Raw genomic sequence first — 27,714 nt, 5'->3', positions numbered from 1 at the left:
TGCTATTGATCAGAATTGCTTTCATATGGCTAGTGTGATACCTTTACCTTTACTTACTCAAAATTAATAAATAAAATAAAATAGAAACATCTGACTTTATGAGATTTTAGGAAACAATGTTATTGTACAGAGTGATTCAAAGAAACGGGAAATTTAAAAATTAAATAACGTTAATGAAATATTTTTTTTAGAAAATGAATTTTATTTTATGTAATTGTACAAATTTTAGGATACATACATTTTAGTTTATTTTTTAAAGATGACATCTTGCAGGTGACCTCCTCTTCTACGTAAACACTCACTGTCTCTTCGTTAAATTGTTCATGGTTTGACGTTACATCTCAACTGGAATTTCTGCAATTGCTTCTCGGATCTTTGCCTTCAGTTCTTCCGTTGTAGCAGGTCTACTGTGGAACACTTTGCTTTTAAGGTGACCCCACAAAAAGTAATCGCAAGCTGAGAGATCAGGCGATCTGGGAGGCCATCTAATGTCACCATTTCGTGAAATGACACGTTGTCCAAACAATCGGCGTACAGCTGCCATCAATATTCGTGCAGTATGTGACGTTGCTCAGTTTTTTGAAACCAGGCTATGTTAAGAATCTGTGGAAATCTCTTTTGTTGTTCCACAACAAAGGTTTCAAGCATGGCTACGTAACGAGCCGACGTCACTGTAATCGCAAGACCGTTGTCATCCTCAAAAAAATAAGGGCCTATAACACCGTAAGATGACATAGCAGACCACACGGTCACTTTCTGGCTGTGCAACGGACGCTGGTGTAGCTGCGTAGGATTTTCTTGTGCCCAGTATCTGAAATTTTGCTTGTTAACAAATCCACTGAGGTGGAAATGCGCTTCGTCTGACATCCACAGTTCGTGAACAAACTCTTCGTTATCATTTATCTTCTGAATCATTACATTACAGAATTGTGCTCGCACAACTGCATCTTTTGGTTTCAGTTCCTGGACGATCTACAACTTGTATGGATGGAATTGCAAGTCCTTCACTAACATTCTTCGAACACTTGAACTATGCAATTGTAAAGATACTGAGAGACGACGGATTGACCGATGTGGACTTCGTGTGGCATCTTGTAAAGCTTGAACATACTGTGGTGTACTGACGGTTCGCTCACAGCCTGGAGGTTTCTTTTTCATTGCCGAACCAGTTTCCTCAAAATTAGATATCCATGTTTTAATTGCATGTGATGATGGAACACGGTTGTGCCGTCCCAGATTAAAATGACGGCGAAATTCTCTATGCGCTCCCTCCACACTGTCATTGTTTTTGTAAAATACTTTGATAGCAAATGCACATTGCGCACCACTCCAAGGATCCATGACAACTAAATGGCAGGTTAGGTTAGAGAGGCTGGAGCCACTTATCAAATGGTACCAATCACCCACGGCTACCAACACAACTTTCAAAATTTCCCGTTTCTTTGAATCACTATGTATTTAGTCTAGTCATTTAACTATTTGATGCTATTCTACTTCTTACAACTTCAATATAATTACTGTAGCCAAAGTCTTTAGTTGGCCGGCCTCAGTGGCGTAGTGGTAGCATCTCTGCCTTTCATTCGTAGGTCCCGGGTTTGAATCCCGGTCAGGCATGGCATTTTCACACGCTAAAAAAATTGACATTCATTCTCATCCTCTGAAGAAATACCTAACGGTGGTCCTGGAGGTTAAAAAAAATGTAGGAGTTTCATTACGTAATTTTGTTGGCTTCCATGGTGTGAGTGGTAGCACCTCAGCCTTTCATCCGGAAGTCCCAGGTTTGAATCCCAGTCAAGCATGGCATTTTCACACACACTAAAAATCATTCATTTCATCTTCTGAAGCAGTAAGTGGGAGCCAGACGTTGAACCTATTTCATAAATTCCAATCTTTGTCTTCATGTTCAGTTTTTACCTTCTACCTCAATTTATCAAATCAAATCAAACCAGTTTTCCTCTTTACAATATCCTGCCTGAAACTTATGTCTTCTTCTTCCTTAAAACATTTTTATTTTATATTTTACCAACAAACTTAATTTTCAATGTCCTCCAGTAACTCTAAATTTCAAAGGCCTCTATTCTTTTCCTTTCTGCTTTTCCTACTACTGGTATTTTACTACTAAGTTCTACATTGCACACAAATATATTTAATAACAAATTCTTATGTCTGTTTTAGATATTAGCAAATCTCTTATAAGGAATGAGATAGTAATAAAGATAAAGCATAGATCTTCATCACCAAAAATTAAATAACAAAAAAAAGAAGAAAGTATTCAACAATAATAACAACCATTAATACTAAAAAAATATTATTTTCATTAGTAGAATAAATAATATATACTTACCATCTTTCAATGGTATGAAAATATCATCTGCATGTTTATACCCTTGAATTAATATTACAGTTTCAAAAGATTCTTCAAAATTAACCTTTAATAAATATGATTTATCATTTAGATTTACTTCAATACCTTCTACATGTTTCCTAAATATTAAACAAAATAGGAAAAAAATTATTGTAATTAAACTGCCAATTTATATATTTTTTAAAAAAAGCTTTTTTTAAGTAAATTTTTTTTAGATACTAAATGAATCGCACAGTATTAAATATCTAATTAAACATTAAGAATTGATTTGGCAAAAATTGAAATTATTTGATTATTTAGTTAATCACTATCCTTTTTTATTTTTAACTAAATATGAAATATGTATCTTTAAGTGCTATCAGTTAATAGCACATAGTAAAAATTTTTATGAAATTTTGTTTTCTTACATTTAAATTTTTAACAACTGGTTTTTAAAAAATGATTCCATTCAATATTAGTGTTAAATATATACAAAATGAATACAAATGAGATTTTAATTTTTTCCCTTGCCATTATAGATCTGCTACAGTGCGTTCAGTTATGTTATATTTATGAATAATAATTCTATAACTGTTTTAGAAGTTAGGCGTTAATTCTGTAGAAACATAATAAACCTTTTCTCCTCCTCAAAATAAAGCAAAATATTTTCTTCAGTGGCCAGATCACCGCTACTGTGTCCTGGATTAATAAATCTTTACTCATCTAAATTTATTGCCTCAAAACAAAATATTAGTGTGTGATATTTATTTTACAGTTTTGTTTAAGTACGCGAAGCATACTTTTGTTCCTTCAAGACAGGTTTCAGGTCTATTCGCTTTTTTAACTGTGGCACTAAGATTATTATTATTGTGACTACAGTTTATTTTCACAAATAGATTCTTCTCCAAAGAAATAATAATTTATTTCAATAAAAAATTGATAATTTCATACCCAGAATATAGTATATACTTAAAGGTTGGTGTCATATCAACTTGTTTGGTAAAATGTGTGTTATTAGTTTGTTGCGGCACAATGGTAAATTTGTTATCTATTCCGATAGAAGATGTTAATGGGAATCCAACTGAATAAATGCCTGAAACATGAATTATACAAAAATTATTTTAAAGATTAGTAATCTATTTTTTTAAATAATGGCCATTTACCATTAATTTATTAACAGTAAGTGGTACAATTTTAATTATAAAAAATAATATCTTTTTTTCAATCAGGGTCTGTATTGGTATTACGATTAGTATCAACATGGAAATAGTACATAAATAAATGAACTCAGTTTCACAATGAAAGAAAATTATCATATTAAAGAAAAACCATTCGGGGATGGTAATTTTAAAATATGTTGCAGTATATTATTGATATAATTCAACTACTCAATCTATCGCAATGCTATCAAATAACATTTCACGAAGCACATATCAGAAATGATAAAATGATCAGTGACAATTGGGGCAAAGTGAAAGCTTCTACAAAAGTGATTTAAAATTATATTATGTTCAAAATTATCAGATGAATAGTAAATAGGTTAAACAATACTGTAAGTGAATAGACTGAATATGTAATATTATATGTAAGCACCATTCATTCACTCGTGTAAATATGGTAAATATATACGTGATAAATATGGTAATCCAGTGAGCCAGAAATAGAACACAGAAACTTAAGTTCCCACTCCTCTGTAACCTGAATGGATAGCCAACCAAATGTTTTTGTGGAGGTTCAACAGGGTAAATTATAAATGAAATCAACTGGAAAAGAATCTTGAAAACTATTTATAATATCAAATGTTTAGTTTGTTTAAAATATTTAACTCTATGAGAAATTATAATTTTGAAAGTAGCCAATGAAAAAAATATTAGTTAATTTTATATTAAATATAAAGTCTGCATGAGATTTAAAATCCGGATTAAAACTGATTATCCTACAACTAAAAAACTAATCGAAATAAATAAGCTTAATTATGAAATAAAAGGTTGAAACACTACCACTCCACCAAGGAGGCCAAAGGAAATGCACATAGAAAAATATTTTGATTGCAAACATTTACAATTTTAATAATTAAATTAATTTTAATTAAATAATTATAATTAAATAATATCACGAATACTCCAAAAAACATGACGTGAGTGAAATTAAATGCACAAAAATACTGGACCATAACTCCAAAATACCGAAGGTAAGTGCATATCGGCGTCTGACACCAAATTCTGTCACGAAAATCGCCTCCACCAAGGTCTTTCACAAAAAAAAACTTTGCTCTCCACAAAAAACTGTCGCGAAGTATCCGTCGAGTTTCTGCTGTGCATGTGGAAATTAAATCTACTCCTGGGACAACATACAAAAATTCGACTTCTTTCTCTGGTAATGCCTGGGGACGGCGGAAATGTTCACTCTTCGCAAACGTTCGTTCACAGACTGTGCATTCTCCTGGAATCGGGTCCTTTCCTCCTATTATTGCTTTCTAATACTCAGGATACCTGAAAATGGGAATGTAAATATTTTGGGGGTCAATTTTTAAGGGGTTTTATTCCTGTACGGTTTAGGGCGTATAAGGGGTTTATAAACCATACTCAAATCGGGCTGTCTGAAATTGACGATGAGGTTAAACGGTTTTCTAAAGTAAACTAAATCGAGAACATTTTTATTCCTCGGGGTCAGGAAATAAATGGATTATTAAATACAGAAGTTGAATTATATAGAAAAACTGTATGTGTGTTGCAGTCGATTCAAGGACATAATGCAATGCAAGATCGTATACTTTTTATAACTACGAATTAAGAACGGACGGTTCGTATTCACATGAGAGAAAATTTTACTAAGGGTGATGAATCTATCTATAACTACACAACATAATGAAATATGTAATATAGAAAAAACCTTTTCTCTTAGTCTAACATCTATCCTCGGGTGTAACTGAAATCTTATTTAAAAATACTATCGTAACAAATAACTTTTAATAAAGATTAATGCGGCCTAATTCAGTTGTATAATAATGAAATGGTTCGAACTTCTCTATACATTCGGGTTACTGAAATTGGCTTGATTAATTTACCAGAAATATTGGAAAAGTGCCGTGAGTGTGAAAATTAAAGAAACTGCGAATTATTTATATGAAAGAAAGACATTCCCTATTCTCCTGCGCAATAAAATTTGGATATCTATCTTAAATAACTATAACATCGCTAATTAATCCTTATGGAGTAAGTACCTGTAAGTGAAAAAAAATACAAATCATTCCTATAATATTAAATAATCATTTAGTAAACATTAACAGGATGATTTAAATGAAAACAACTCTGATTACAATAATAATGACAGTTACCATTTGACAAACTTATATTCTAAAATAACAATTAAAAATAAAATTTCCCAGACAAATAACAAAAAAATTAGGTTAAGATCATTGAAACATTTTTCTTTAATTAAACGTGGTAATTCCTGCAAATTAAAACATGATTATAACATCCTAACTTTGTTGTTATTTTTTTCTTTTTTATTTGTAATTTCATTAGTCTCAAACTTCAACTATTTCTTATGATTAATAACGAATTACACTCGACTAAACTCTCGTATAACATTGAATGAACAGAAAAAAAAACATAAAATAGAATTTAACTCTCTTTTTTTATAATTTATTATTCTAAACTCAAATTGCACAAAAGTGAAAAATAAAAAACTAAAAAAAAAAACTTTTAGCTATACCGTGAATAATTTCACTTTTTTTTAAACTTTGTCAAAATACAATTACATTTCAATTGATCTGAATCAAATTATTAAATGGAGCAGCAACTTATTCCAAACACTTCAAAACAAACTCTAGGTATGATTTTTGTAAGATTCGGAACAAATATAAATAAAACATTCTTTACGAGGGTATGCTACAAAATGTTAAATAGAAATTTCACAAAAATGGTACCACCAGCTTATCTGGTGAATGGTGGTAACCCATTCTTATTTCTAACTGGCCGAAACAGTCGACATCAGATCGGCTGATCTGGTAGGATTAACCTGGCGGGGGAAAATTAACTGAAGAGGCAATACATTTACGCTATTTTTGACTTCTCACATTAAAGATGATATTAGTCGAAAGGCTGTTAAAAAATTAACGGGTTAAAATGTAAGGGGATACTTCAACAGCCAGAGAAGAATGAAAAGTATGCAGAAATGACAAATAAAATAATTATTAATTGAAGATTAATAACAGGAAATTAATTAAAAAAATTAAATAAATGAGAAAAACCTTCCTTTCTTATTAACATTGTTTATGGATTTAATAAAATAATAAATGAGAATTTTTCTATTAAAGTTTTATTAAGAAAACAAGGTTTTTTCCAGTTATTATTCCAAAATATGATCTGAAATATTAAGATTGCGGTGGACTTCGTCACACTACAATAACTATTTTTATTAAATAATTAAATATTATAAATTAATTAAATTAATATTAAAAATTAATTAAATATTAAAAAAATTAAATATTAAATTAATTATAAATTAATTCAATTAATATTAAAAATTAATTAAATATTAAAAAAATTAAATATTAAATTAATTATAAATTAATTTAATATTAATAACTAATATTAATTAAATATTTATAATTTGTAATAATTTTATTGGAAATTTCATTCAGGAAATGGAACAAGCACTGAGGATGTTTGGAATGAACAAAAGATAATAGTAATATTATGTAAGGGAAAAATATAATTAATACTTAATTTGAAAATATAGTACTTTTATTACTTTCTGGGGTGTAACACTTAAAACCTACCATTTGTTTAGCTATCAGTTTTTATTGTGAAAGGTGAATAATTAGTTAACAAATCCAAGTAAATATTGAAAAGTATTTTTCATAGATAATATTTAATTGTACCTTGGGATGAAATTGAAGGGGGTGTAATTTATTTTAAGATTGAGAAACTGTTAAGACCTTTTTGGTGAAGAAGATTGCAAGTTTCCAAAAAGTAGACGGCTGAATTTTAGGTACTGCATAATGCAGTACGGATGCAGTAGGGATGCTTATTCCTATAGAGAGCCCAGATGGAGGATTGGCTCCTGAAAAGGCAGCAACCATTACAATTTTTAAGGATCCCAAATAATTAGTAGTGGGTGATGTGATCTTAAGAATAGGGACCTAACTTTATATATTAGTTTTGAGAATTGTGTTATTGAAATGCAATGGAAAACTATAGCTAAAATTTCCAAGGAAATATTTCCTCTGTGACTCTTTCATTTTTGTACAATTAATGACAATCTCATGGGTAAAATATTCTGGAGGTAGACAATCTTCCAGCTGAATCTTCATAGGAAATTACTCAAGTGCAGGTCATCCAAAACTTTATTGCTGGAAAAACAAAGAAATAATAAAGTTGTAGTATGTAGAAAACCGATTGAAATTAATGATCGCAGATCAGAAAGAAATGAAAAAGTGCATCAAATCATAGACAGTTTTTACTTATGTATCAACAAATTACACATTGTTTAATTTTAGCTATTACATAATAATAATAATTTATTATTTTTGTTTGTAAATTAAACAACAACATGCTTAATTGACTTTAGCAATGAAAATAAATTAAAAATGTTGAAATATTATTAATTTAACCATTACATACTCTATACTTTCTTTAAAAAAATTAATTGTGCTTTGGCAATATGAATAAATAAATGTAAAATGATAAAATAATATACTGAATATTTACATGTTCATTAAAATTTTCATTTTTAAATCCTTATATGTATCTTCAAGGTTAGAAAAACTGATAAAAAATGCATGTACACAAAATAGAATTAATGAAATCAGCTGACTGATAATGTATTAGAAAAATATTATTAAAAATAACCTTAAAAATTGTAACCTTAAGTACTGCAACTGAATTTATTAAAATAATGTATTGTAAATAACAATACTTACATGTAATGAAAAACAATAATAAATCAGTAATAACAATAATAACATACATAACTAGGTATGTTTTTAATTACTTGTATAAAAAGTGAAGTTTGTTATTAATGCCTTTAAATTTTGTTAATTAATTGCTTATTACTGATTGTTGTTACATGATTCCATTATCTTATGCTCATTACATTATTATTTTTGTCAATAAGTACAGAATGAAATATAGTATTAATAATAATAACCCAATAAATTAATGGGTTCTTTTTCTTTATTTGTAATTATCTTTTATTTTATAAATAATCCATTTAACAAAATTTTAAATAAAAAGAAACATTATTTTTAAATGTATTAAAAACAAGTATCTGTCATATAAAGAATGACCACCTAGATGAACATAATAGATTTTAGTATAAGAAAAATAATTTTTAAAAAGCAGCTTCATTAATGTTCAAATAAACAGAATAGTTTTCTTTAAAAATAAATTTAAAATCAACTTAAAAAATTGTTATAAAACTAACTTAAAAAACACACTAAAAAGTGAAAAATAATGATTATTCTTCTTTAAATTTTGATTTTTCAAATCATGGGAAATTGGAAACAAAAAATTATCAAAATATATAACAGCTGATTATAGGAAGAGGTTGTTTTTATGTAGTGTTCCATATTTTTTGTGTTTTTGTGAAATTGTGAGGATAAAAGGTGTATCGTTTACATAGATTGATGTATTCAAAACTCAGCTGATATTGTATTGTAGAATTATTTTTAAATGGTTATTAGAACTTTCTTTCAGTCTGTTTTTCAAAGTGATTTGGGCGAGTAAACCTATTTTCATCGGCAGAGGTTCTATAAGTCATCAGGAGAGAACGGAATTCAAAGAAAGCTTCTGGCTATGACCTGATAATTAATAAACTACTGGTCATGCTTCAGGCTATCCGAAAAATGTTGTTCAAGGACATTCCATGTATAACACATCTCTAATGCCATTCTTCGGATTACATATTTTCCGACGGAATGGAAGGCGTCACAAATGATAATGGTCCGGAAACCGGAGCACTATGCATCCTCGTACAGGCCGATAAACCTGTTGCCAATTTTATAGAAATTATATGAAACACTACTTCTTCGGAGACTATAGCAGATTCTGGAGGAAAGAGGTGTTATTCCTGACCACCAGTTTGGCTTCAGAGGTGGTCACTCGGCGATCGAACAAAGATACCGGATTGTAACGTTATAAGCAAGTACCTAGAAGAGAAAATGTATTGATCGACTGTTTTTATAGACGTCTGCGCAGGCCTTTGATAAGGTCTGGCTTCCTGTATAAGTTGAAAAGGAACCTTCCTCAGCGTATTATTTGATCATGCAAAGCAAACCGAACGGACGTTTCTCTTAAGTGAGGAACAATCAGAGCCTTTCAGTATTTGATAACCGTATCGGGTGTTCTTCAAGGGTCGATTCTAAGCCTGTTTTATTTTCGATCTTCACGGTGGACCTTTCGACAACTGAGGACATCACGGTTGTATCGTTTGTCGACTACATGGTACTCCTGGCCGTGAATGCTGACTCTATCGCAGCTTCAAGTTGCAGACTGTATTGGATGGATCTGCTAAATGGAAGATGAAGGTAAATCCGGCAAAGTTTACACACATTACTTTTGCATTGAGGAAGGGTGACTGCCCTCGAGTTTAACTGAATGGCGTTTTCATCCCGCATTCTACCAGCATGCGATACTTGGATTTGTACCTGGATCGCTGTATGATGTATAAGACTCACGTCAAAGAGAAATGGAAACAGCTTAACATTAAGTTCAAAATGATGTACTGGTTGTTAGGCGGAGATCGAATCGAAAAAAAACAGTTGTATACAACAATCCTGAAACCGATTTGGACCAACGAGATCCAGCTGTGGGGTTCTACAAGCCAGAGTAACATTGACATTTTTCAGCGAGTTCAGAATAAGTAACTGAGAACTATAACAGAGGCGCCGTGGTTTACAAGAAACGCTGAGACATATTTGGGAGTGCCAATTGTTGGAGAGGAGATACGATTCACTACCAAATACAAAATGAAACTGAACAATCATGTGAGCGGGCTTGGAGTTAACCTCTTGGATAATAGTTAGAATGTTCGGCGCCTAAAACGGCTGGTGTTATTATTGGATTTGTATGGTTCTTTGAGACTTGGGTGAATCCACTACACTGCGGCATTTTGATTCGTCAAAATATCACATTTTCTTTCGACGTTTAGTTTTGTTTACATCATTTTTTTACTAATTTTTTTCCATTTTAACTATTTGTTTTTATTGTTTCTGATATCTCTTCGTTTCTTGTAATTCCTTGTGTACCTGTGAGTAAGATGTACTTGTTTGTGTTTTCTTTGTTCTCTTTTTATGTTATGGACTTGATCAATGTTCTTTGAACTCATCATTGTATTTAATTGTGTATATTTATTATATACTTTAGTGTACTGTGTAAGATATATGCGTACATTTGTTTGCATTTATAATTCTTGGGAGGTTTCAATAGAGACCTCTCCTTTGCGTGCCATTTGTTTATTATAATAAAATTTACTTACGGTTATCGTTAATTGGGACTGATTATAAATAAAAATATTTATTTACACTCTTATATATTATCCTCTGAAGTATTATCGGAAAGGTAATTACCAGGGGCTAAACAGGAAAAAGAAAGAGAAAACCTGTTAACCCTAACCCACCGGGTTGGTCTACTGGTGAACGCGTCTTCCCAAGTCAGCTGATTTGGTAGTCGATAGTTCCAGCGTTCAAGCCCTAGTAAAGTCAGTTATTTTTACACTGATTTAAATACTAGATCGCGGATACCGGTGTTTTTTGGTGGTTGGGTTTCAATTAACCACACATCTCAGGAATGGTCGAACTGAGACTGTACAAGACTATATACACTTCATTTAAATTCATACATATCATCCTCTGAAGTAATATATGAACGGTAATTCCCGGAGGCTAAACAGGAAAAAAGGTTGATTAAAGAAAGACCTGTTGGAGGAATGATTGTGGGCTGCATTGCAGGCCACACGAGTGATTGGACAATTTAGCAAAATACATACAAAGCGCTAATGGTTAATTTAGAATTTTGTTTAAAAAAAAATACATTTAAAAAATATGTAATAGACAATAGATATACAATAATAGATAATAAACAATGTTTAAGCGTTCCATATAATAAGCTAACAATAGAAAAATTTGTTCTCTTACCGGCCCGATTTCATTTGTTACGGCTGATGAAGCGGCGCGTATCCGTACTATTTATGAAGAGAGTGTACGGAGACATGAGAAACAGCATTGAGACACCTTGACATTTTTTTAATATTTTTTGTCGATGCTGCGGTGGTTTCATAAACAAATAATCCTCAAAAAAGTAGGCATAATACCCCCAAAAAGTCAGACATATTTTAAGAAATAAATAAAACTTTTATCAGGTTTACTGATGTTAACAAGTTATACTGTTTGAATTAGATCCCTCGCATGCGACTTCTTTTCGTCACTTAACATTCACAATTTTAATACTATAATTAAAAAATATGTTTTAATATATAATAAAATATTTAAATTAAAATTAACCTAAAGAAAGATTATGTTTTAGAAAAATTAAATTTGGTCTCGTTACGACTCTATTAGCAAGTTGGGAATTTTCCATTTCACCGAACGGTAAATGAACAGATATTAGCGGTAAATATTAACTATTAGAAACATAACCTCATTAAGAGTAAATTTCGTTGGTTAGTTGCATATTGGCTCAGACCGTTCTTACTGATATTTTTACTGTGCAATTCGAAGAAATATCAACGTTTGTATTTATACTGGCAGTATTTTTTTTTAATTATGCTGAAATTTTGAAATTATCAAATTATGGAAACGTAAGTCTGTAGATAGAATTTGCAGAATGTTTTATGGTGATAATTAGTTGTGATAAGATAAAGCATTGTATTACGTTATTTTAAAGTATTTATATCAAACAGAAATATTTTGAGATAAGTATAAATTAATTAGCATTATTAGATCCTGATAACATTATTAAAATCTTTTGTTTTTCAGGATGATAAAATGTAATAATACTTTTTAAAAATACTAAAACTGTTAGAATTCAAGTAATATGGCAATTTTATTTCCTGAAGATCTTTTAATACCTTATCAGCTCCTTAAGTGCAGCTGTGGGAGCTATTATGTCCCAACTATGTAAAGCTACTCTGTTAGTGTGAGTGTATAAAATTTGTGTTTATTAGCTAACTTGAATATAAATCCTCTTTATGTTAGAAGATGTGTAAACCAATTAAAAATGACATTATTATCCATGAAACATTCAATCATTTCACAGAACTCGTGTTACATTATGCAATATTTACATTCATGTTAACTGACAACTGTAATGGATGTTAGAGAATAAAATATTTGACATTTATTAATGGCAATATATGGAAAATATTTGTATAAAATGCAGAAAAAAATCAAAAATATACTTAATTACAGAAAATACATAATAATGGGGGAGTATATATATATATACATAAATTAAACTGGATTAAACAGTACATTGGGCTAATTAAAATAAAGAATTATTCCGGTGCTGAACTATGAGAAGTATGACAATTATCTTGAAAGTTGACAGTTGGTTATAAAAATATTTAGTAGGTTAATGTTAAAGTAAATTTATTTTACTAAAATGACATACTTTTATATAATTTCTGCCAACATTAAGGCATCTGTCATAGCAATCACTTAACTTCAAAATACCCTAATCATACACTTTTGTCAGTTTTTACTTCCTTGAACAAAGTATTGTGATTGTGAAGAATTTTGGTTTTCAGACTTCAACAGAAATATCTATTTGGACCATTCCTGAATCGATTTTGACTAGTTTCAGCGTAATTTCTGTACAAATATATCTTGTAACTCAAAAACAATTAGTCGTAGATTGTTGAAATTTTGGATTTAGGACTGTTGTAACATCTAGTTTTGCACCTCCCCTTTTAATTCTAATCAACTGAACCAAAAGTGTCCAAAAAAACCCAAAATTAAAAAAAAAATTGGATTTTGAACTTTTTCTTAACTGCAGCCCTCATTGAAAACTTTTCAATGATATATCTATTATAAGTGTTACTTATTTTCATTGGTTCCAGAGTTATAGTCAAATAAGATTTTAATTAATGAAATATTTGGATCTTACGAGGGAAGGCACATCGGTTTGAATTAAACTTCTTTTTTTTTTAACTTTTTTAATTAATTTTTTTAAACTTTTTTTTTAATTGAAATATATTGATTTATTAATAATTATTAACCTGTGATTGGGAAAAAACTTTTACAATAAATAATTATTCCAATAATAATAAAAACAAATGAAAAAAATCAGAAGTTATTTTTTTTTTTTTTGTCTTCAGTCATTTGACTGGTTTGATGCAGCTCTCCAAGATTCCCTATCTAGTGCTAGTCATTATTAGTGAAATAAAATTTTATGTACTTTTAAAAATGTGTATTTGTAATTTAATAGGCATTATTACCTATGTGTATATGTAATATATTTGGTGAAACATCTGATTATTTAATATTAATTGAAAATTATAATTTAGGATCATATTATTTTTGGATTTTATAGTTTAATTTTATTTAATTATTCTGGAATTTCTGTTTAATTTTATCTACATTAAAGATAACAACAGAGTGTCTGAAAAATAGACCCTCACAAGAACAACATTTACACTAAGGCATACAAGCCCAATCTGTAAATTGCAAAAATAATAAATAAGTAGTAATAATAATAATAAGTAATATTAAATTGCAAAAAATTCTTTTCTTTTACTTCATTACTCCTCTGATATTGTCGGACAGTATTCTACCTAAGTCAGAGTTTATCATCATTTTGTATATTTGTTTATTGTTGTCAATTATTTAATCACTTTGGTTGATAATTCTTCTAATCATAATTTTTGTACACGTTTCTAGTTTTAGAATTTTCTTCCTCTTTGTATTTATCATCTTCTCATAATCTTTTTATTCTTTTTTTGGCTTTAATATTTTCTTCCTGTTTATATTTATCATCTTCTCATAATCTTTTTATTCTTTCTTTGGTTTTAATATTTTCTTCCTGTTTATATTTATCATCTTCTCTTAATGTTTTTATTCTTTCTTTGTTTGGAACATTTTCTTCCTGTTTACTTTTTGGTTTGCAACATTTTCTTAATTTTTATTCTTTTTTTGGTTTTAACATTTTCTTCCATTTTTATATTTATCATCTTCTCTTAATACTTTTATTTTTTTTTTTTTGGCTTTAACATTTTCTTGCTATTTGTATTTATCATCTCTTAATTTTTTTATTCTTCTCTTGTTCTTAATATTTTTTTCTTCATGTTCATCCTGTTCCTGTTTTTTTGAGATATATTTCTTCATGCTATCTTTTTTTTCCTGTATGATTGTTTCTTTTTCATTTTTCATTATTCACCAAATAATCCAATAATAAAAACTGAATATTTTACACTGTCAGGTCGAAATTAACATTTGAAACCAGTATACAGTAGTTCACTAAAAATACTAGTTTAATTATTATCAACATTTATTTATACAAACTCCAGAAATCTGAAACTTTTGTTAATCTGCAACTCACAAAGATACGAATAATACTGATATAGTAATACAAGAAATAAAGGGACTTTTACTATATCCTAATATTTTCTTTTTTCTGTTTAGCCTCCGGTAACTACTGTTTAGATAATACTTCAGAGGATGAATGAGGATGATATGTATGAGTGTGAATGAAGTGTAGTCTTGTAAGTTCTCAGTTCGACCATATCTGAGATGTGTGGTTAATTGAAACCCAACCACCAAAGAACACCGGTATCCACGATCTAGTATTCAAATCCGTGTAAAAATAGCTGGCTTTACTAGGACTTGAACGCTGGAACTCTTGACTTCCAAATCAGCTGATTTGGGAAGACGCGTTCACCACTAGACCAACCCGGTGGGACATATCCTAATATTTTATGTAAGTTTATTGAATTAATAATTGTATAAACATTTTTGTTAATAAAAACTATTTCAGCAATTGTGTAACTGTCCACTTCATTAGAATTGGAGGATCGTATCTCATGTTCAAATTAAATAAGTTTAAATGAAGTGCAGTAAAAAAATGTGTATATGTAATTTAATTGGCGTACAAGGAAATCATGTTGTGCCCACATCAGATTTTTTCAATATGTTATCATACAAATCTTGTTAATGATTGGACAATTTTACCAAGAACAATCCAGAAACATCTGAAAATGTATACTCTACATTTTTTGTCTTGGTGACCATGATTTTTTTTATTTCATCAGTTCACATCTTCAAGTTAGTGGTAATAATCAGAGCTGTCTGGATAATTTTTTATAATACACGTTTATTCTATTATTCCAAAATATTTAAAATTATTTTAATGCGTATCTTTCATTTATTAAAACATTTCTCACCAACCAGTTAGTTACCTATGGATTTTATTCACTTGGTGTGTGATGTAAAAAATGTTCTGAAAAAATCCCCCAAATTTCACCCGGCTGTAATGCTAATTGTCTGATTTATTTAAAATGTTACAAGTTGCATTTACTGTAGAATATTTTTGCAAGTGGTAGACTACAATAAACATTATTAGAAAATAATTGTTTTGGAGTTGATGCAGCAGGTGTACCAACTACTGGAAAAAATTACTGAATGACCATTATGCTTAAGACAGCCTCATATTGTTGGTGACATAAATACTATTTGTAGAGTAGTACAATATTTTAGTAAAGTAACTATTGTGAGTGCTGTTGGTAAAGCACTGTATAAGTTTCTAATAAAATTACATTATTTTAAAGGAAAGAGGAACTTGTTGAGGGGAGAAATGAAAAGAAAAGCAGCAAATAAGAAGGTCTGGACAATTTATATTCAGTAACTGATATAAAGGGAAATGAGAAAAGAAATTTCTTTTTAATGTAAATTGCTTAATATTATAATTGAACTTTGGGGAAAGAAAGTCAAAGTAGTCAAACGTCATTTCTTTTGCTAATCCAACTACCAAAATTTTGTTCTTTCCTTTAATTTATTTCATTTATTGTTTGATTTTTTTTTTTAATCTCCAGGACTACCATTAGCTATTGCTTCAGAGGATGAGATGAATGACAAGTAGCGTGTAAAAATGGCATGCATGACTGGGATTCGAACCTGGGACTTCTGAATGAAAGGCTGAGACGCTACCACTTGTGCCACGGAGGCTGGCTCATTTGTCATACATAACATCAGTTTTCTTTACTTTTTTTTTATTATTATTACCAAACCTGGTGATTTATAATTAACCAAAGGTTGAGGAGTTATTCCTCTTAAACTGTATTTTCTTTCAGTGAACCTTCATTACTTAACAGAAAGGAGCTATTCTATTATATCCATTTTAGCCTTGACTATGCTCATACATGATAAAAGTTTAATTAAAATTTTTATAAAAAGTTTGGAAATGCAGACTGGGTGAATGTGCATCCTGTTTTGGTGGCATTGCAGTTTAATTTGTGTAATTCTTAAATTGCTGTGTTTGTTTTGGTGCATGCTTTTTTAGTGTGTTGAGTATTTTGATTTTTGGTTTTGAGAGCATCGCTGGAAATATTAGAAATATGTGAATGTTTATTAATGTGTTGTTTTGTTTCTAGTTGTGCATTTTTATCTTTAATTTTATGTATGACTTAATTTTATTATTAATCATGGTTTATTGGTATTGATATAAATTAATTATATAATAATTTCCACTTACCAAAAATTTTTATTATTATGTCTTAACGCTTTCGGGTATTAATCCATCAAGAACATTTACTTGTTATGTATTATAATTATTTTTTTCACAAATTAATATATTAAATGAATTTTTAATTTTAAAAATAAAAATTATAAATACAATTGATTGGCAAAAGTTAAAAATAATGTCGACATTGTCCGTCATGTTAGTATGAAGCACTCAGTTATTTAAAAAACAATTGAGAGCTTCACATTACTTTTACCTTGACGATCATATTACAATTGACGATCAGTTGTTGAATTTATAATTTTTGTTTTTAAAATTCAAAATTCATTTAATACATTAATTTGTGAAGGAAATAATTATAATGCATAACACATAAACGTTCTTGATGATGGATTAATATCCGAAAGCGCTTGGACATAATAATAAAGATTGTTGGTAAGTGGAAATTATTATATAATTATGCACGATTTGCCTGAAAATTACTGGTCCATACTTTAAAATAACTGTTAGATAAAATGTATTTTATAAAATATGATACTTGTAAATAATATTGTTAAGGTAAATATACATTACCTGTTAATAATTTAAATTTATATGAAAATATAGTTTAACTTGGTTTCTTCACTTTATTTATCTTAAGATTGTACTTTGCTTTAATTATTAATTTCTGTATTATTATATCTATATCTACTTGTGTACTATTATATAAAGAGGAAGAGAGTTTTTATTTGTTTGGGATAATCAAAAAACTACTCGATCAATCGCAACCAAATTTTTACTCATGTTTCTTGGCATAACTGAGAAGGTTTTTAGGTATATTTCATCTTGAAAAAAAAATATATTAGCTAATCATATAATATAATATTTTTTCAGCCACTCCACAAAGTACAGAATTAAAGAATATACTTTTTTTTTTATCATTATAGAACTTTCAGGCGTAAGCCCATACAGATAACGTGTTATAAGAAGATTTTAAATATTAATAACGTTTTAAATTAAAAAAAAAAAATAATATTCACTGAACAAATATTTGTTCTATAGATTTTAATGTGTTTTATTTTATTTTAATGGGTAAATGTAAAGAAAGGAGGAAAACATTTTAAAGAAAACATTACTGAAGATGGTCTTATGCCTGAAAGCACTATAATGAGCAAAAAAAGTAAAGGTAAGAACATATTTTAAATCTGTACTTTGTGGATTGGCTGAAAAAATATTATATGATTAGTTAAAATTTACGTACAGAGGAGATATGGACTACGAAATATAAATTAATATATATGTATATGTAAATGGTGTGATTGATAATCTCCTGAAGTTGAACTTGTTTTCATATTGTCAAACAGATTTTATATATATATATATATATATATATATATATATTTATTTATTTATTTGGTAGTGGAGAGTTACCAGTTGAAGCACAAACTTTGATGAATTGGATTAATGGAATGTAAACTGTTAGCTGGGTTTGAATTGAATGATCCAAATCAGTCGAATGAATAATATTACAAAAATCATAGGTAGACTAACCTGCTAGACTAACCCACTGCTAGACCCACTAGACTAACCTGCTGGGTTAGTTTAATGGTTAAACTTGTCATCGCAAAATCAACTGATTTTCGAAGTTGAGAGTTCTAAGGTTCAAATCCTTGAAAAGGCAATTGATTTTATGTGGATTTGAATACAAGAATGTGAATACCAGTGGTTGGATTTCAATTAACCACACGCCTCAGGAGTGGTTGACCTGAGTCTGTTCAGGATTACATGTTTACCACTACAATTACTCTTACATTTGCAGCCACAGGCCTGGGGCAAGCCGGTAGCAGTAATTGCATTTGCCTATACACACACACACACACCCAGATCTAACAGCAGCTGGAAAAACTGGTTGAAATAATATTAAATTTAAAAACTTCTATATAACAATAATGGGCTTCCCAGGGGGACTGCGTGTGAGGCTGGAATGATATGCTAGCACTTGGTGGGAGGTTAGAGGTTAGACCAATCATTACCATCGACTGGTAATAAACGGGGTGCTCCTGCTGCACTGTTTTGGGAGGTGCAATGGGGTGATCATATAATATCTCTGCAAACAGTTGTCCGATTTTCAAAATTCAAACATAGTGTTTGTCAGTACATATCTCCATACAACCGATTTAATTATAAACTGTATTTATGTATTAACAGCATACCAAATAGACATCTTTTTGGTCACTATATTCGATATGTCATTTTATTTGATGTACTATAAACGATACTTAATTTATTTTTATATACAACCCAGTTAATACATTTTACACCTACACTATAAGCTTTCATTTAAATATGTGAATTCACATATTACTGTAGTTTTACTTCTTTTTCACATGCAAAAAGGGAATATTTTCAGGCAAAATATTAATTTCCTATTAGAAACGGTCACAATTTTCACATCCATATTGTTACCATTTCAGTTCAATAAATGTTTATTGTTTATATTTATATTATGGAAAAATTTTATGTTTATTACATTTAATAGTTTCCTTATTTACAACTAAATTTCTCTTTTTTTTAATAAGAGAATATTGATGAAATACAACATTCGTTTTCTTTTAATGTTACAGTTTGCTTTTTAAATCACAAGTATTAATAATTTAATGACTAAATGCATCGTGAACTGTGTAGTATTGAATTTCATTACAGAATTTTTCAGAAAGCAGAAAATTTAAGCTCCAATAACGGGTTTCCCAATACGGTAGTAGCCTCGTAGGAGGTTGTTTTAAAAACACCAGTACATACTATCAAGGCTCTGCGCTGGGCACTCCTTAAATTTTGAAGCAGTGCTCTATTTCTATCCAACCAATGTGCCCAAATTGGCCCCGCATATGCGATCATGCTCTCGAAGACACCTCGGTACACCAAGTACCGAGCAATTTGATCCATCAAATCTCGGCCCATCAATCTCCATCTCATCAATTGCTCGGAATCCTTCCGAGCAATCCTTCTAAGTTTGTGCATCACAGAGACTGCGTCCGCCGCAACTTGCTTAATGTGGTTACTCAAAAGCAACTTGTCATCAAACAAAACACCTAGGTACTTATGAACCCTTACTCGACTGATTACACAGCCTTTATACTTAATGTGGGGGTTACAACTGCTTGATAATTTGTCTGTACCCTTCAGAAGCATAAACTTCGTCTTGGGCACAGAAATCTTTAAATTTTGCATGTCCATTCAACCCTCGGCGGTTGACAAAGCCGCCTGCGCCCTATTCTCTAGCTGCGGTCGTGAATAACCACGAACTAAAAGGAGACAGTCATCGGCGAAAGCTTGGGCCGTGACCCCTTCTGGGAACGTCAACCCCAGAAATCCGTCAAACACCAGGTTCCACAGCAGGGGACCGAGAACGGAACCCTGCGGGCTTCCCCTGGTGACGGATTTTTCCACAACTAGGTGCGCATCCTTAAACAGAGCCGTGCGGGTAGACAAATAGTCTCTTACCACGGCCTGCAGGGCTTCGGGAACTTGCGGCGTTCCAATTCATAGAGGACAGAACACCAAACACAAGGAAGGAAATGCTGCCTCTATGTCAATAAAAATTGCCAAAACGCATTTGCAGTCGGCGCTTTCCACCTCGGCAAGAGCATTTAAGATGCAATCCTCGGTGCCAACCCCTTTCATGAAGCCATATTGGCCTCGATTTATAAAACAGTTCATATCGATGTTTTCCCAGAGCCGTTCCACAACCAGCCTTTCCAACAACTTAGGACCGGCAAGAGGCTGATGGGCCGATAACTGCTGACCTCACCAGGATCCTTTCCAGGTTTTAAGAGCACCCTCACCAAAGCCACCTTCCAGCAAGCTGGAAAGCAGCCCCAGCTTAGGCACCCCGACAACAGTCTGCCAAGCGGCTCTCTTATGTCAGGCAGCAGATGGTAAAAAATATCCGGGTCAAGTTGGTCAATCCCCGGTGCTTTCTTCAATGCCATTCGAGAAACCACTCGGTCTATATCTTCGGGTTCCACGGTCCGAACGCCAGGGAATGGTGTTTCACCCGTCCTAACGCCGATTTCCTCTTCACCCTCCGGAGCATCTGGAAACAGAGTATCCAGGAACGCCTGGTAGGTCGCCACAGATGTTAATGTATGGTCACGACCACCAAACCCGCACCGAACACTGGACAACACATGCAGTGGCTTGTAACAAGTCTTTGCGAGCTGCCAAGGATCGCGTTGCAACTCGTGCATAAAGCATGGAGTTTGGCTTCCTTGATGGCGTGAACGTATTCATTACGGGCACGCCGGTAGATCCGAAGACGCTCAGCGCGCTCGTGGTTAACGATGGTTCCCGTTAGGGGGCAGCGCTGGTACCTTATCCTCGCGGACCTCACTCTTGCGCGCACCGTATCCTTGGTATGCGAACATGTCCGACGCAACCGATTTTTCAGTCGCTTTCAATATTTCACATTCCAATTGCTTCAAGGTGTCGAAGCGGTAGCATCGCATTGGTGGGAGATCGGCCTTAGTTTCCTCGAAAATTTCCCTCGCACTATCCTGTCCGTTTGTTATTGTACACTGTTTTCTCATATCTTTCATCCAAAGATTCCAACTTTATTCGTAGATCTATAACAACTACAAAGCCCGTTCCATCTTTTCAGTATCTTTTTATGCTTCATCCGTTTTAAATAAACCAGCCGTTCTTTTTTCTAGAATTTTACGTGACATCTACATTATCTCCGCTTCCATTTAACTCTTTTCCGTTTATACTCATCTTGCTTGTTTATAATAAAATAATTCTTCATAAAGATTTTCTTTTTGATATTTTGAGATAGAAGTCATCGTCCTGATCTACATGTATATCCAGGTCTTATATATCATGTTAAAACGTTAAAAATATAAAATAAAGAAATATATATATATATTTACTTTTATAATACATTTATATCAGCACTGACGTACTGTTGTTTATGCACGTTATTTTTAAATTTTCTCAAGCGTTTATAAATAATATTCAGTGACAGGGTGAAGCTATTTTCTGTTGTTCTCATTATTATATAGTCGTATGCTATTTAAAAAAAAATTACACGTTACCCGAGTAAAAGCATCAATCTCAGATTTATAGAATATAATTAACGTTTTCAAATATTTGGGATAGCCGTGTTAACGTTAAACGAAACAAAATTGTTTTTATCATTCCAACATGTTCAAATATCAAAAAAATATTCTAAAAGCATAAATTACAATTATGTCTTTTTCAGTTTATATTGATGTCAATGGTTATGAAAAATGTGGTCAGCAGTTTATAGCCCTCCTCCAAGAAGGCTCGTTTAAAAATTTTGAAATATTCCTATTGTAGTAATTAATTCGTTCCTTTCTTCCAAACGAAAACAGAATTTATTACGAGGGTTAATTTTTTTCAAGGTCCGACCGGTCGCGAAGTAAAAACCCGCTCAAAAATCGGATGAACCTTGCTTATATATGTTGCGCAGCGTCTTAGTATGGCCTTCAATCACGCCGCGTCACTTCGTTTAGTTCTGAACACGCAGCTAACACGTAAACATGTCTACAACAATAGCATCTTCCGCCAAGTTTGAAGTGCGTGCGGTAATTCGATTTCTTCAGGCTGAGGGGTGTAATGCAGCTGAAATTCATCGATGAATAAGTAATGTGTACGGTGAAACTTCAATGAGTGACAGCAAAGTGCGACAATGGTGCAGGAACTTTAAAGCAGGACGTGCAGATGTTCATGATGCAGGCGGTCAGGGAAGGAAGCGAGAGTCAACCGATGATCTCGTTGAGCGAGTAGATGAGGCAATTCGAGAAAATCGTCGGTTCACAATTTCTGTATTGAGTGATTCGTTTCCTGAAATTTCAAGATCAGCTCTCTACACCATTGTGAGTGAGAGACTTCAGTACCGCAAACTGTGTGCGAGATGGGTTCCCAAGATGCTGTCCGACCATCACAAAACAATGAGAATGGACGCCTCCCTAACGTTTCTCCAGCACTACCACAATGAAGGAGAATATTTTTTGAACAAAATTGTCACAGGGGACGAGACATGGGTTCTTTTCGAAACTGAAGAAACAAAAGAACAATCCAAACAGTGGATGAATTCTCATTCTCCCAGTAAACCAAAGAAGTTCAAGCGAACCTTCTCCAACAGAAAGTGTGTATGGCTACTGTGTTCTGGGACCGAATGGAGTTCTCTTGGTGGAATTCATAGAACGGCGCGACCATCACTGCAGCCTCATACTGAGTGACTCTTCAACGTCTACGAAGGGCAATTCAGAATAAGCGGAGAGGAATGTTGTCATCAGGCGTTGTCTTTCTCCATGACAATGCTCGGCCGCACACTGCAGCTGTAACAAAAAGCTCCTACAGCGTTTTCGTTGGGAAGTGTTTGATCATCCACCATACAGCCCGGACTTGGCTCCATCCGATTTTCACCTCTTTGCTCACATGAAACGCTAGCTAGGAGGACAACATTTTGGCACAGATATCGAGCTGCAGACCAGCGTAGAAACATGGCTGAAAACACAGGCGACTCCGTTCTATGACGGGGGTATTGGAAAGTTGGTACCACGCTACGACAAATGTCTAAATCGGAGTGGCGACTATGTAGAGAAATAGCGTAACTATGTAAGTACTTGTTACAAATAAAAAATGTTTTGTTTTCACTGTGGTTTTAATTTCGCGAGATCGGACCTTGAAAAAAAAATAACCCTCGTATAAACTACCCGTTCAACCTACTAAGGTTGAATGTTTTTGCATGCATCAGATACATTCTCTATCTAACAGATTACAGTTATTCAGAAATATGTATATATATAATGTTTGTCTGTTTGTTATCGCATCAAGTGAGAATCAACCAACCTACTTTCAAATTTGCAGGATACATTCGTGTTATTCCAGGGAAGATTTTAAGCCTTTGACTGAGACCCTAGCTCCCTTTAGGTTAAGATATTAAAAATATTTATTATTTCTTCGCTCCCCTAAGGAGGTTAAGTTGTGAATTAAAGATATTCCATTAACAAAAAAAGAAAATTAATCCTTTTACTTCATTATTATATTTCTGTTTCCATAGCAAAGAAATAAGTTATGAATTTTTAGTCGTCAAAGGCGTGTGTACTTTAGTTACCATAGTTACTATTATTCTGTCTTTTTGTAATTTATTTTCTTTTTCAGGTTTCTATAAAGCCTGAATATTATAATTGTTATTTATCATTATTATTTTCACAACTATCACAATGTACATTGCAGGTAATATGTACAGTGCAGCAGTCCAAGGGGTTGAGTCCTCTGTGTAGATGGGAATGGCGATTGAAGCAAGCTCTGTGGGTAAAAGATTTAAGAAAATCGTGTGTAGTGAAACATAAACCATGTAACATTTTCGTGGCGGGCCATAGGCCCACCTTTTTTCTAGTCTCTATAAATTTATATTAAAATGGCTAAAATGTAAGAAAGGGAAACTTGTTCATACTGTTAATTATTGTTGTACTTCCGATAGTTAAAAAAAAATTGTTTCTCAAAACTGTGATTAGGTGGCAATATTATTTACTTAACTATTATTTAAAATTTTCAAAATATTTCATATTTCCGCAAAGATTATTATAATTGATGTAAGTGTTATTTTCTGTCCTTTCTAACACTGTCACTCTAATATTCATAGTTGACGCGTTTCAGAAAACCTCCATTCTCAAAATTACTTTTAGCACTTGCTTTATTAGTGTGCTAGAAGTAAATTTGAGAATGAAGGTACTCCGAAACGCGACTGAGTGGTACGAAAAACAGAAAATAATACTCAAATCAATTAGTTTTTTTTTTTCATGTTATTTCCACAATTAAACAAGATTATAAAGAAAGTTAAACACTCGTGAATTTATTACTATTGGTTTAAATAAATTATACAAATTGTACGAAAAATATAGGATTATTTAAATTAAATAAAATAACATAAATTTCATATTTTATCGATGAGTAACCGATTAGCACATATACGTATATAATATTTATGTTATTTATTTATTAGTTTTTAATATTTACGTTTTAATCTCTTCGATAGAATTCATTTTTTACAAAAAAAAAAAAATTTAGATGTGATAAAAGTAATATTTTTCAAATATTACAAACCCTTATAAGTTATTTTTGTGTACCTAAAAAAAAAATGTATTAATGGCCTTTTAATGTGTGCCAGTTATAACTGAAGATTAATTGGTCACAGAAACATGATCGAACGTGTTCACTTTTCTATAACGTCAACCATAATCAAAACTGTTCCGTTCCTAGTTTGAGCCAGCTAGTGCTGCTCTCTGGTTTCTATTAGTGCTGGTCTACGAGCCAGTTCATACATTCATTCGAGTTAAGAATCCCGCCTGGTACGGTTATGTATTTCGTCATCTAATGTGATTTGTTATTTAGTATTTTTACGAATTAAATTCAATTACCTAAAAGAACATTGTCTCATTCTTTTATCAACAGTTAATACAGTCCATCCTAGCTCTAAAAACTTAACAAAAACTAAATTGTAATTTCGAAGGTACAAAGAGAAATTTTTATCTATAGAAAAAAAAAACATTATCAATGCTTATATCGATTAAAAACGGGCATAGAATACAGAGAAATTTATAAAATTTTTATGGTTTTCAAGATGAAAAAAAAAATAATTCACAGCATATAAGGTGTCAGTAATTAAGTTATAAAAAATAATAAAGCATGAATTAAATCGGGCTGTATACTACATCCGAATGCTTCTGAGGGAAAAATGAAGATTAGTCAGTTGAATGTCCACTGTAAAAAAAAATCATACGTCACATCTAACAAAATTCTATCCGTTGTACTGTCGACACCGATATACAAAATAAAATTTTATTTAATGTTTCTCCAAGTGTGATACCTTTCTTTGCAGTGCCTTTTTACCGATTTTTCGAAGAAAAGTATGGTATTACTTTCGGTCTGGTTAGGTATGAGAAGTACAAAAATACCATTTATTTAAGTCGTGGTTTCCTTATATATTTATAGGCATATGTGTGAAATTTTGTGGATCGATAATCTTCAGAACTACCAAATCAATTTTATTGAAATTTAGATATGCTCTAATAGCGTATCTGAAATTGTATATGTGAAAATTTGATGAAAATTGGTTGAGTCGTTCTTGAGTTACGTTCAATTTAAGATCCAACAATTTTAAAATTTTGTGGCCCAAAAGTAATCAAAACTGCCGTACCTATTTCATTAAAATTTAAATACGCTCTATTAGTGTATCTGAAGTTTGCGCGTGTGAAAATTTGATGAAGATCGATTGAGTCGTTCTTGAATTACGCTCAATTTAAATTTGAGCAGGGCAAATTAGAAGCGTGGCTCGTTATAATGGTGCAAGTTGGAAAATTAACGTTTTTTTATCTGCGGTTTCTATTGTTAGCAGTATGGTTCGATGTATTCAGGTAGAGTTACTTACTTTGAGTTCAGGGTGATGACGATTAGAACGTGTTTTTAGATAAGAGTTATGTTGACTGTATTTATGGACACCCATAAAACTTTCTTAATTGTCTTTAAACGTCAAAGCAGTGAGTTCTACAACGGTCAACACGGAGTTAAAAATTTCATCTCTGACCGGTTCCCTTATTTGTGGGCCAAACAAAAATCCCTTGTTTAATTTTTGAGATGCTTACTTTTAGGAAATTCTGACATTTACAAAAATCCTTGATTGTCCTTCGTAACTTTGCAAATTTTTTTATTAAGCCAGTTTGATATGAAGGGGCGGTAAAAATATATTTCCTAGTTTAACTAGAGGTTCAACCTCTAGTTACCTGGAATTAAGTTTTCGTGTTTCTTCTACTGCTTTACTACAAAATCTTGATCTGGTTTTTAAGATATTTCTTAGGTGTTTTTTTTTATTTCTAGCTCGACTGTCCATTCGCAAAAAAAAAAAAACAACAAAAAAACATCGAATTGTATGTAGTCTGTACAATGAACAAAATTCATCATGTCTGATGATGAATTTTGTTTATGACTTAATTCTTTCAAGGTTACCTGCTGAATAAATGAGTTTAAAATACAAACTGAGCACATAAATATAAAGTTAATAAAATAAAATGTGTACCTGTAAAATCATGCATTATATAATAACAAATTTTCAAAATATATTTGTTGAAATTTTTCAAAAACGTAGGTTGATGGAAAAGATCGCAGCTGATTCTCTATCTACTCTGTTGTCAACTAGAAGGAAGCATGTTTCCGATGTTGTTCGGGCTCCGTTTAACCGAACGTACTGTTGATTGATAAGCCGGTTGGTGAAACCCCTGTGGTATTTAAAGGCAATGCTGTTAAGAAGTTAGAGGCGAGGAAGCAAGCAATACGGATTGTCAGCGTCAAAAAAAACCCAAAGGGTGTCAGGATCATGGCGAACGATAGCGAGACAGAAAGGAATATTTGGCAGAACGAGGCGATAAATCAGTATACAGATTAAGTTCTGTTACTTAGCAGCAACATATTACATCTGTTGTGTTCCTTTTGTGGGAAGGAGGGCCACCATGTTAAAAATGCTTGGTCAGAAAGGTTGAAGTTGTTTAATATTTTATATATATACATATATATATATATATATATATATATATATATATATACATATACATATATATATATATATATATATTGTGTTCGAGTTTATTTAAAACTTTTTGTTTTAAAAACAAAAAGACAATATCTATCGTGGTC

General features: G+C 31.6%; 1 protein-coding gene across 1 annotated transcript in view; it reads right to left on the bottom strand.

Moving 5' to 3' along the window:
* LOC142328325 (lipase member H-A-like) overlaps positions 1 to 10,678 on the bottom strand; it is a 30,608-nt gene extending 19,930 nt beyond the window's left edge. The window contains exons 1-2 of the mRNA XM_075372032.1: positions 10,599 to 10,678; positions 2,345 to 2,484 (exon numbers count right to left, since the gene is read on the bottom strand). Coding sequence (XP_075228147.1) covers positions 2,345 to 2,484; positions 10,599 to 10,678 — 220 coding nt within the window. The remainder of the gene's footprint in view (positions 1 to 2,344; positions 2,485 to 10,598) is intronic.
* Between the last annotated feature and the right edge of the window lie 17,036 nt (positions 10,679 to 27,714).

The sequence above is a fragment of the Lycorma delicatula genome, chromosome 7, assembly GCF_047948215.1.
Source record: "Lycorma delicatula isolate Av1 chromosome 7, ASM4794821v1, whole genome shotgun sequence".
NCBI classification, from domain to species: domain Eukaryota; kingdom Metazoa; phylum Arthropoda; class Insecta; order Hemiptera; family Fulgoridae; genus Lycorma; species Lycorma delicatula.
This window is presented reverse-complemented; position numbering and strand designations above follow the sequence as displayed.